This window comes from Orcinus orca, chromosome 12, assembly GCF_937001465.1.
Source record: "Orcinus orca chromosome 12, mOrcOrc1.1, whole genome shotgun sequence".
NCBI lineage: Eukaryota > Metazoa > Chordata > Mammalia > Artiodactyla > Delphinidae > Orcinus > Orcinus orca.
This window is the reverse complement of record NC_064570.1, coordinates 27977195-27990131: the sequence shown is the minus strand read 5'-3', so window position 1 is coordinate 27990131 and position 12937 is coordinate 27977195. Positions and strand designations below refer to the sequence as shown.

Below are 12937 nucleotides of genomic sequence, written 5' to 3'. Positions count from 1 at the left end.
GAAACACTGGGGGATAAATGTAGTTTACTTAAAGCCCTGACCATCCAAATCCTAGGCTCAATGACTGTAAATCTCCTTCTCATCAGGTTTTGCTAATAACTGTCAAATTATATTTACTTTTTTAGATTAAAAATTGAAAGTCATTGAACTGCTATTAAGATACCTAAGTCAGTAAGTATCCTTCCTGATCCTCTTTCCTATTAACATCTCAAAAAACATTACTGGGCAATTTCTCTATTCTTTCTAAGCAACAGCTTGTCTTTGGGAGCTTAAATGCCTATACATTTTCAAGGAAGCCTTTTAAGTGGTAAAAAGCGATCTCTCCTCATCCATCATGTATACTGTGTATATTCTTCTTGTAGTACATCTGTGTTAGCCTTTCATTGTTACATGTCTTACCTTTCTACACTGTGATTTCCTTGAGGAGAGGCAACATGTGCTATATGTATCTCTGTATCCAGAAAAGCCTACCACAGTACCTCATACACTGGGTACGTTACTTAATATCTTTGAGCCTATTTCTTCATTTGTCTTATAATGGAATTCAATTAAATAATCTCTAAAATCCTTTCCTACCCTAATTCCATCAGGAGTTTGGAGTAAATGTTCTTTATGATTACTCCGGACTCTAAGATTCTAGGATTAAAAAACATTTCAGTGTCATTGTATGTTCTGGTGTTTGCCTCTCCCATTAAACTATCAAAATGTGCTTTGTAGTCCATCATATCTCCACACTGCCTACCATTGTGCTTGGCACATTCAGTAAGTTTTCACTGAATGAAAACATATATACATACACACACATACACGCACATACATACACACACACACACATACATACATACGTACACACACATACACATAAGGAAACAAAGAAAAATATACCCTTTGGTAAATGCAATGAGAAGTATATCAATTTAAAATGGGGCTAATATGTATTTCACAGAATTGTTACAAGGATTAGATTAAACTAAATGCATGCAAAATACCTAGTACAGAGTCTGGCCTGTATTCAGTAGTCAATCAACGTGATAATTATTACTTTTCAATCTTCATTATCTCATTCAGTCCATGGACTGTAAATTAATATTCTGAAATTATATGTCAACTTCCTTAAATAGAATCAAATACTTCCTTATTTATCTTCAAATATATTCTAATTTATTCATATAACATCCTTTTTAGGTTGACATGCTCATAACATTTGTTGATAAACATTCCCTTTAAATGGGTGGAAGAACTCAGAAAATGGTCAATCATTGAACACTTTTGCCAAGTGACACAAACTTCTGAACTCTCCATATTTTCCAGTAGTCATCTATTATAGAAGAAATCAATGTCCTATATGTGTAGTGCTATTTGCATTGTTTTAATTATTTAAAGTTATTATCTTTGGTTTTTTCAGTATCCTCATTAAGAATCATGTAAGCTTACAAATTGCAATGGTTTTTTAATCTTAAGAAAGCAAATAAACCACAGGGGGAAGACTCCCAAGCTTCACTATTTCTGCATAAATTAGCTCTTTAAAAAGATATATGACTTGAATATAAATATAGTAAAAAGGCAGATGTTGAAATATTCACTCCAACTTAGTAATAAATGAATTATAAAGCTATGCCTCATTGAGCCCTTACCATTATTTTTACTACAAAGAAATTTGTAGCTTTTATACATTTGCTTCTTTGTAATAAATTTAAAAAGGTTTTATAAAGCACCAATAGAGATCATGAAAAATACATTTCTCTATTTTTTTTCAAATTTTTTAAAAAGTTAAAATTTTAGTATTTTAAAAGTTATAATCCTAGCATTATAACCTCAGCATCAGGAAATTTTATGTACAATCAGTGTACTTTGGTTAAGAAAATATCTGGTACCTGGGCTGCTCCTGTAATCATATTTGGAATGAAATCCTTATGGCCTGGAGCATCCATTAATATAATAACTTTGGTTTTGGTCTCAAACTTTGTCATACCAACATCCATTGTTACTCCCCTTAAAGAAAACATAAAATGGTTAGAATGCACCATAGAAATAATCAGTGTTATGGATTATTTAATAATATAGGTGAAATGACAGTCTAAATTCTTAAGTAATAATGGGAATTCTACTATATAGTCTATTATTTTGAATAATTAGGCTATCTGGAATTTCTGCTGTAACAGATTACACTGGTATGGCTTTAAAACAAGGTTTGGATACAACAAGAGCTTAATCAAAATGATTGATGCTTCCCATTTCCTTTTTTTTTTCAGTAAGAAGCAGTACAGATTGTGAACAAAGAAAGATATATAGGGACATATCTGGAGTGGGAAACAATAAATATTGCAGATGAGAAAAGATAAAAATGAAGAATGACCACTATCAGGATGTACCTTTCCTCATTTTCTTACATTTATGCTTCACTAATTATAGAAATAAACTTATAAAACTTTCATTTGTAAGGCTGGTCAGTATGTTACACATTTAGCAAACAGGAAATATCAAAGGAGATGAACAATTTTTTAACAATTGAGAGACAGGGACAGTAGTGGTTTTACATCCCATGTCATCCTCTTGGAGTCCAACACAGTGCCTCTTCTTAGCCACAAAAACATAGATTCAGATATAAGAAAGCCCAGGAGGGTCTACAAAAGTAGCAAGTCTTTCTAGATTGCAGGAATTTAAAAAGGGAAATCACATGGGCAATAAACTAGGTAATTATTCATCCTGGTTTGCCCAGGATAGTCCATAGTAAGGAATGAGCACTCCCTTCTACTACCAAAGTGTCCCAACAATTATAATGGTAAATTATGTGTTCACCCTAGCAGTCAGGTAACTGTGGGTCTCCTTAGTCATGTTATTCTAGTTTAATCCGAAACCATGGGCCATTTGAGTTTGCAAAAATGATACTTAATTCTCTTTAATAATCCCCAAGTAAGTGCCTGAGAATAGTGATGAACCAAGACTGAGTCTGAGCTCCTCCCTGGACTGCTTTGACCATACTCTTTTGACCCAGCTCTGCTCTGCATTTGTAACTGAGAGGATATGAAAATGTCACTCAGGCTACTAATTTCTGTCCAACACATGAGCAGAACAGAGGATTTATAAATATTTAACATGGTAGGATAAGCAATTCACTGTATTTTTGAAATGCTACTAAGGAATATATAGTGGTGAATTAAAACTCCCATTATGTATATGGAAGCTTCTGCTACCTACAGAATAAAGGAATATTCTAAAAATTGTAGCATGCTGAGCAACAGAAAACTACCAGCAGCAAAAATATGACAGCCAACTAGCAGATTTATTGTTAAAAAAACACTAAAATTATTAATTATTCTAGGAGATAGATTATTAGCTTACTTGCCTGCTCAACTCACACATGAAGTAAATTCAAACAAAGCCATTCTAACTTAATTATACTGTCCTCAATCTCTTTACCTACTTAATAGATAGTACAAAAAAACTAAAAAGCCATATGTCAATAATCTGCTTAATAAGCTGATAGGTGGAAATTTAGTCTTCTAATACTGATATCATACAAAATTCTGTTTTCCAATATTCATTTTCCCAAAATGTGTAACTGTCCAACTATTTTTTCTTACTAGGTTGTAAAACAAGCTTGTGATACTATGAAGAATAAGAAAGACACCTACAAGAAAAAAACAAAACAAAACTCAAACCACTATGATATAAAATTCTATTTACCAGAAGAGCTAAGGAATATTGTGACCTGCTTTATTGAGAATTACCTTATATCAATACTCCAAGAAAATAAACATACTTTTAAAAAGTATGAAAATCCAAATATGTTCTCTAATCATATTCAGAATGAAGACATCAGAGAACAGAGTAACTTCTTTGTTGATTCAGGATTTTCAGAGGGCTTCAGTCTTTATTATTTTGAGACAGTAGGTATATTTGCCATTTCACTTAATTATAAGTGTCCTCTTTCTTTCCTGACAAAGGTGCCATTGGCTTCCCCATCCCTACCAGTTCTAACATGAAATATCTAAAAAGACTTCAAAAGAAATACTTTGGCCAGAGGTATATGAATATCTATATTCTCCTAAAATCTCACCAAAGTTAGCATTGAACACAGTAACACATACAGAAGTAACCAAATGGATTAGATCTACCTGGTAGGAGACAGGTTTAATTACTTGTTTGTTGACTCTGTCTCATAAAAGCTTAGTACAGAAAGTATAAAGATGAATTAAGCCTGGTAATTTGAATTTACCGGTCATTTTGATTCTAGACAGAAGACAGTTTACTACAAAAAGTTACCTTTCCTTTATAACCTGATATAATAATCTTATGTATATTAACATTATATATATTAATTTTAAATTAAGAGTCTTGCTCATAATTTTCATTCAAAATCAAGACAATTTGACATATACTCAGGGAAGTGACAACCGAAACTTCTCCCACAGAATAATTAGCTAAGGGTTTTTACTGCCTTTTTCTCTGCTTTTAAAAAAAATTTTTAATAAACATTTTTTAAACTATTTTCATAGAATTTGGAAGAGTAAAAAATGTATGTAGACTACAATGAAAACTACAATAAAAACATTTCCCTGATAATTGAAAACTTTTTTCTAAAAATAGTCTCTAAAATATTTCATGCTTTGTTTCATGCATATTCAACATATTTACATACTTATTTAAAAGACTATATACCATTTCAGAATGAAAATTTTGAAATATAGTGACTACCTTTCCCTTTCTTCGCCAGTCTCATCCAAGACCCATGCATATGCAAACGAAGATTTGCCAGCCTTTTTAGACTCTTGTTCATACTTATGCATAGTTCTTTTGTTTACATTACCCAGAAGATAAAGCAAATGGCCCATCAGAGTACTTTTCCCAGCATCAACATGACCTAAGGAAAATTGATTGAGGATTAATACTAGATACATTTTCTAGATGTTGTTCACATTGAGGCATTGCAGGAATATGTAATTCAATAGTTCATGTCAGTGTTTAGAGTAATAAATACCAATTTTTATCAAATAACAGTTAAGATGTCTAAATGGAGGGAAAAAAGCATGTCTCTTTAAAGGGGGGAAATTTTCCTTTATTTCTGGAAATTAAGATTATCAATGAGACAGGCAATTTTCAAATGTTCACAAAATGAAAATGCCACAACCAAGTCTAATGACCTCTTTAGTGACTTGGCATTATTTCACCCAGAGTGACCTTGGAAACTTGACATTATGATGCAATGCCTCCTTGCTTCATGTCTATTTACACCCACAGAGAAATGCAGAGTGGAACGAGTTTCCATGCTGCCACTAGAAAGTTTCTGGGCTTAAGCAGTTGACTGACAATCCAGAGGAACAAAGGGCATTACCAATGACCACTAGGTTGAGGAGTTGCTTCCCTCCTTGCCGCTTTTCCAGCTCCGCTTTGATATCTATTTGTTGCCTCAGCTTGCTAGACTTTTTCACTGGTGTCGGTGTTGAACTCTGCTCTTCTGATGCTTGAATGGTGTGGGATGGAAGGGCTGATTTAGAAGCGGTCTCAAGTACATCAGAAGAAACAAGGCCGGTATCTTCACTAGAATGTCCTTTTTGAGGTGTGTGGAAAATATGACCATTTTCTTCAGCAGTTACTCTACAGAAAGCATAGATAGGAATAAAGTGCTTAAAACAATTCGACTGATATCCTATAATGTCAGAAGGGCAGGGAAGTTGTCTCTTCATATTCCTTACACTTGCAGACCAAAAAATGATCTTCACTAAGTGGCTAGAGTCTGTTAAGGTGGAAATGATAAGTAGCTAGACCCAAACCACACAAATACATACATGGAAGATCCCAAGAGAAAAACAGACGACCAAAAACTAAGATAAGAAGAAAATATCCCATAAAATAACTGAAATTCAATGTGTAAGCCCATAGCTTAGCCATACAATCCTATCAAAACAGATGGCATAAAGGAGATATTTTGTAAAAATTGGCATTGTGTTCCTGGAGATAAATCAGTACTAAAAAAATAGCTTTATCAGTTTTATCCCTAACTCATTCCTCCGACCAGACAGAGACTTACAATTTTTTTTGCTCAAACACTATCCTTAAGGGAGATATTGCTAAATGTGTACATTTTCTTATTACTTTTGGCAAAAGAGTTTTAATTCATTAATTCAACAAACACTTGATTCACTAAAAACTATATTAACATATACTAGCACTGATGTTGAGAAGAAAAGATAAAGAAATGAAAAAGTTATCAACTGATCCCAAAAGCTTACAATCTATTGAGGAACTCAGATATGTAAAGTAGAAGCAATACCATCTAGCTTAACTTATTTCCTCCTTGACAATGACATTGCCTCCAAAAGTAAACACTGATCTTATTTCTTCGATAGTTCTTGGACTATCCTCCATAGAAACTATAACAGTGCTATGCCATGGATAGCTATAAAGGATGTAATCTAATCAACCAGACTACGATTTGTCTTACCTTTCCTTCACAGAATTAGGACACAGAATTAGGACAAAGAACAGGTTAAATTGCAAGTTATTAAGAATGAAACCAATTACATGTGACTCAATGTGGATCTGGCAGAGAAGAATTACATACAGAAAGCAGTTTACAAAAATAACTTAAGGATTTCAGCTAATGGAAATGTATACGAACAGTGAATCTGCCAATATTTTCTTCTTGCCCACAATAACAAAAACAGATTCATTGTTCCCCCTCAGGGTGTTTTTACATGCTCAACACTGACCCTTCCTCCTACGCCTCAGGAAAAAATCACATTCGTTATATTTGCAACTTCATTAAAAGCCTCATATTCATTCCCATTTTATTTGGTTTTGCAAATCTCCACTAACCAACTTTGGTGTTCACTTTTTAACACTGCTTAGACAGATTAGCTTCATCTCAAACTACAGGGAAAAAATATCAGTATGTGGAAAATGTTCCCATTCTTTTTTTTAAGAGTCCAACCAAGTTAAGTAAATCAAATTTAAACTATAATTTGCAAACATTTATTTGAATGACCACAGCTAGTTCTCTAAAACAAAAACATGATAACTCTGCATTTAGGGGAGTAAAAAAAAACCCTACAAATTACAATGAAAGTATTCAACCAGAATGACTAGTCACGTCACAGAACCTGGTTCTGATCAGACCTGAGAGAAATCACAATCTCTGGCTGCAAATCTTTCTGTTTTCAGTGACAGAGGCTTTTCTTCAAAGGAAAGCTCACGCTAACTCCAACATGGAAAACAGATAAAAGCAGAACAGCTATGGCTGACACAGTGGGTTGAGGCCTGAAACTCAGCTCATCCACCCATCCAGGCAGCCCTGCTCAGGATAGGAAGAGCGTCACAAAACATGGCCTGACTCGATTATTTCATTTACAATTCAGTAACATGAAAGGTTTGCTTTTCTTTCACTTTCATAATAACATTCCCTTCAAGTAAATTTTAGGCAAACTGCAAATTAGTTCACTAAACTGTACAATGTTAGAGAAAAGGGTCAAAGTAATTAGAAAAGCATCGACGAAAGTCTGTACTTAGTAAAAACTCCTGCGTAATATGAAGTAAAAGCTAATGTTTTAAGATTTTGAAAAATCTCAAAGATGAGATCTAAAAATGACCATTCTGGGTTCAGGATTATAATTACTGACTGGTACAAAAGAAAGTATAGGTTGGTTGAATATTTTTTCAGGTGCTTTCTGATATAATTTTGTAACCTTATCTACTATTTTAAAGTGACCGGTCTGTTTTTTTTAAAACCATCTTTCCAAGAGTGGGAATATTTCTACATGAATCTAGAGGCTTAATCTTTCTTTGAGAGTTATTTAAATGATACTGGAAAGCTAATAATTTAGATTGAAGAGGTTAAGCACAGAGTTATTTGTTCTCTATGCAAGGTTCTAATGATTTTTACTTACTGCACTTTCTAGAGAAATATTTACTATCTTTACTATTAGTGAAGAAAAAGTTTGCTGTTTCAGTTTCTTCTAAGAAATGCATTATTCTTTCTTTATAAGCTGCCACTGGGAATCACACTATGTAGAAATCTATGATGCTGAAATCTTGACTCAAAAGTGTTTATGTTTCTCTGTGCTTTCTTGAGACCAAATCAAAACAACAGCCTAAGTATTATCCCTACTATAAATGTCCCCCCAAAATCCTATAAAAGTATTTGAAGTAAATATAGCTTGGTCCTTGAGCAACTATATGCATTCTGAGTATCTCCATTTGTACTTGCAGACCTTTCACATTCTGATGACGTCTCCCACAGGGCCACATCAAAATATTGGCTCACAGGCTGCCTTTTACCTTTATATTATTTCCAGGTTTATTTTTAAAATAAAATGTATTTCTCCAAGGACTCTGATCAATAAATATTTAAACAACTATTCTACGAAAGGAATATGATGATGAACATTAATGGTCCCTGTCCTCATGAAGCATATAGTCTTGTAAGATTTTGAAACGCTTGCATTATACTTGTAAAGCACAGAGGTGGGTTTCTAAGAATTATTTACTTATATTTACTATTTATTTTTTTCTTGATCATTTATTACCCATTATTTTTAGAAATATTCACATAGATAACTATGCATTTACTTCTAATATATAGATTAATATACATAGACAAGTCTAGAATCAAGCCTATTTTCTCATTCCCTTTTCTTTGTACTATGCTCATCTGCATGTTGCTTTCTAAACCTTCTGCATAAGATTATAAAATCCTTAGAACAAGGAATTGTGTATTCTATTTATTTTTTCCTCTCTCAATGAAAATAATTCCATAATAGGATTAAATGGCACTCAAGACATGAGAATAAAAAAGGTACTTATGATTCTTACAACCCAACCTTCATTCAGAGAGAAAAGACATACATTGAGCTTTTTGTTACTGAATCAGGATTCAGAATTATTTTAACGGGCTAAAGTTACTCAAATTAAAAATTAACGTTTTCATTCATTCATTTAACTAACATATACTGAATGCCTACTATGTCCTAGATATGGACTTCTTTCCCTCACTAAATTTGAAATCTAATGAATAAAGTCTTGCTTCTATAAAATAAAACAAAAAAAATGAACTAGGTAATCATTAACATTCTTCCCAACCAAGACTCATGGATACTTCTATTAATTTACATAAAAGAATGTTGTAAGGGAGAAAAAAATGGCTGCTGAGTTTGTATTTCCTGAAATTGGGGGAAAAAAATCCTCTATTGTTTATATTTGATAATAGTGTTTCGTGTCTGATAGACAAAATATATATAATTTATAAATAATAGATTTAGGAAATGATTGAAAAACCTGAAAACTTTTAAAGAAGTTTAAAGTTAATGTCTTTAGGGGAACTAAGATCCCACATGCTGCACGGTGCGGCCAAAAAAAAAAAAAAAAAATTAAAGTTAATGTCTTTAAACTGTGCTGTTATGTCTCAAGCAACCCACTTTCCTTGTCTATAAAAACTCCTGAGAGAATCCTAAAGACTGTGAAAAGAAAGAATAAATGAGTGCTACTAAAGTATGACTTATTATCATTTCTCACTAGATATTTGCAATTCTAGGTAAGTTTTATTTTATATTTTGTCTTTGTTATACTGATCCATTTTATTCAGTATGAAAATCTAAAAGAGTTTAAAGATAATAGTAAAAAAATTTTAATTAATGATTCCTTGATTCACCAACTACATTTAATTCCCAAACACTGCTTGCTTACACCATCTAGTGGCAAAGGATTCCCTACCTCACAGTGCTAGATTTCACAAAATCATAGGTTTTTAACGTTAAAGTAGCTATATTTAATTTGTATAAGGAAATTGACAGTGAGGTAGGTTAATATACATAGGTAAGTCTAGAATCAAGCTTAATTTCTCATCCCCTTTTCTTTGTACTATGCCATACTGAGGACCCATTATACTTCAATGATTATATTATGCAAAGTTGAAATAGATTCTCTTTCTTACAGTCTAACAAGAAGACAATACTAATTTCAAAAAAGGGGGGAGGGGTTAAAAACCTTACCCAGGCACTTCAAATCCCATAGTTTGCTTCTTTCCAGATACAGTCATTTTAGCAACTTTTGGCACAATTTCAGATTCACTTCGAGATGACTGGGAATCTATTGATTTTCCTAATGAAAGAGTAAAATATAAAAGTCTAGTTAATTCAAATTGATTCCTAGAAATATTTATTACACATTAAATACATATTATGGTAATTTTCACAGAATCACATCTTTATACGTATTTTTTCTCTAAAAAATATTCAGCGAAATTTTAAAATGCTGAAAGAAATTCTTCTGTCACCCTATTCTGGGAAATCCCCCATTGTCAGGACTCTGCTGTGCTTAACCTCCACCAAATCTCTTCCTAATTTTGAACTGACTCTTAAGTTTCAGTATTAAGAGGTCACAAGGTGGTTTCTGCATTGAGCCTCATTCTGACATTATACCTAGACCCTGTATCTCCCTCTCCTACCACACCCTTTCACAATACTAAAATTGTCCAGTCAGTTAGCAGATGGCTAAACTATTTTTAATCGTGATACCTACAAACTGATGAGCAAGTTGAGAGTCTGCTGAATTGTGCTAGATACTGCATATATTTCACTTGCTCACAATACTAGACTTAGTAAGATATTTGATATCTCCACAGAATACGGGGGAAGAAGTCAACATAGAAAAAGTAAATTAAGAACATGAAGGAGAATAAATTACGAGCTAGATCAAAGTAAGACTTTTATGCATTTGATCCTTTAAAAAATATATATGAAATTCTTCAGAATGTATCTTTATTATTTTCAGTAAGAGTACCATCAGGATTGGGTCCACATAAAACTATGGAAACCGCATTGCTACACTGGTAAATATATATACAGAAATTACTTTTAAAAATTAGAAAAGATAAATTAATGTACATAATTCATTTAAAATGTTTGCTATTTGCTTACTATATGCCAAGCACTACGCTGGAAATATAGTGGTGAACAAAAGCAGACATAATCCTTGTACTGAGAGAGCTTACAGTCTAGTGGAGAAAACTGATCACAAAAAATAAAATTACGACTGTTATTAGTGTTATAATCTGTATACGGTACTATCAGATTTGGTGACAGGGCACATGAATTAGAGTGCTTCCATAGGAAAATGAGAGTTAAGTGAAGACACAAAAAATGAGCAAGAATAAACTACCCAGAAAGGAAGAGCATTCCAAACAGAGAGTAGCTGTATGAGGGCCCTGCTGTAGGAGGCAGCATGGCCTTCAGAGGGAGTAAAAGCAGAGGGGAGAGGGAACATAGTTAAATGGAGCTGAAGAGGGGGGCAATGGCCAGGCAATGCAGGACCTTTAAGCCACAGCAAAGATCCTAATGCTTTTTCTAACACATCTGGAAGCCAACAAAATGATGTAAGAAAGTGGGGGGAAGGGAAAGAGAGGAGAAGATAAAACAAAGGGTCAAACTCAAAGGAGAAGTCTGGGCTGGAGCATATATTTATGATTCATCAGCACATAATTAGTTGTTGAAGGCACTGACATAAGTGAGATCACCAAGGGAGAGAATACTGAGTAAGAAAAGGAGTGGTCTCAGGACAAAGCCTTGGAAGAAATTCAACCTTTAATCACAGATAGAGGACAGCAAGAAAGAGGACAGTGAGCCTACAAAAAGGTGACAGAGGAGGGCCGGGGAGGATGGTGCCCAGGAAGCTAAGGGAAGTGGCATCACCAGAGTCTGAAGTTGCTGTTCAGTGAGACGACTGAAAACATTCACTAGTGACACGATTCCTTTAGATAAAGGTCATTGGTAGAGTTAGCAAGAACCATCTGAGAGAAGTGAGGGAAGGCAAAGCCAGAATGGGTTAAAGAAAAGAAGGTGAGAAAACAGGCAGCAAGTACATGTCCACTATCTCTTACGCATAATTCCAAAATCCAAAAGCTCTGAAAAATTAAGGTTTTTTGTTTTAACTCATTTGGAAGCAAAACCTGACCTGGACTAAAGTGAAGCTTTTTGTAGCCCTTATTTATCCCATTTAAAGTGGAAAGCCATACATTTCAGTGCAGAAATAACAATGTGATGATTAAAGGGTGCTGCCCCAAATTCCACTGGGGTGATCATACCACAGACGTTAATGCTTTTCTCAATCCAAAAAATCTGATTTCTGAGTCAAATCTGGTCCCAAGGGCTTTAGATAAGCAATTGTAGATATGGACTAATGACCCTCTCAAAAAAATCTGGTCGGAAAGGGAGGAATGTGGTAGAATGGTAGCAAAAGGGAAACATGGCATCATCTGATGGAGAACATAAAACTGAAAGGGCTGGCTGAAAATATCAGGAAGAAAAAAGATCATGTCAGATATTTTAGAATTTCTGAGAATGTAGAGAGGGATGGGACATAAAGCACAGGTAGAAACTGAACTAAAATAGGAGAAAGGCACTTTTACTGTAATAGAAGCCAGATCTCAACATTCTCATACAATGTTGAGAAGCTAGAAGATGGAAACCCCTGACAGTTAGCTTCTATTCTCTCCGTAACATAGCAACAAGTTACCTGGTGAGACTGAGGGTGAATGAGAAAAGTAAAAAGACTGGTGAAGCAAATACAGTTTTCAATAATCTTTGCACAAAGAATGAGTTGAATACACACAAAAACAGGGGAATCGTTGGATAGTATTGAGGGTCCATTTAAGATCTGCAATAACGAATCTGCAGTGGAATCCATCTGCCTATCCATGTGGCTTTTTCCAGCAAGGTTCAGCCATTCAGGAACATGCACAGAGAAGACACTGACTGCTTCATTCAGAGTGAAGTTTCTACCCAACAGGTACAAAAAAAAGGGCAGAGTAACAAGGTGGTTGAAGGTACTGGCAACAAAAGGGGGGAAAGTTATTGAAATGATAAATAATGAGCTCTAAGCTGAATTAAACAAATAAAATGACAAAGGAAGAGTACTGATGTACTGAAAGAAAGTTGAGGGGTCC

General features: G+C 34.0%; 1 protein-coding gene across 6 annotated transcripts in view; it reads right to left on the bottom strand.

The window, feature by feature from the left end:
• Positions 1-12937, bottom strand: part of HBS1L (HBS1 like translational GTPase) — an 81986-nt gene that overhangs the window by 19937 nt on the left and 49112 nt on the right. For all 6 annotated transcript variants that reach the window (XM_049695166.1, XM_004263796.3, XM_049695167.1 and 3 more), the window contains 4 exons: positions 9987-10095; positions 5336-5598; positions 4699-4864; positions 1875-1992 (listed from right to left, as the gene is read on the bottom strand). In XM_049695166.1, coding sequence (XP_049551123.1) covers positions 1875-1992; positions 4699-4864; positions 5336-5598; positions 9987-10095 — 656 coding nt within the window. The remainder of the gene's footprint in view (positions 1-1874; positions 1993-4698; positions 4865-5335; positions 5599-9986; positions 10096-12937) is intronic.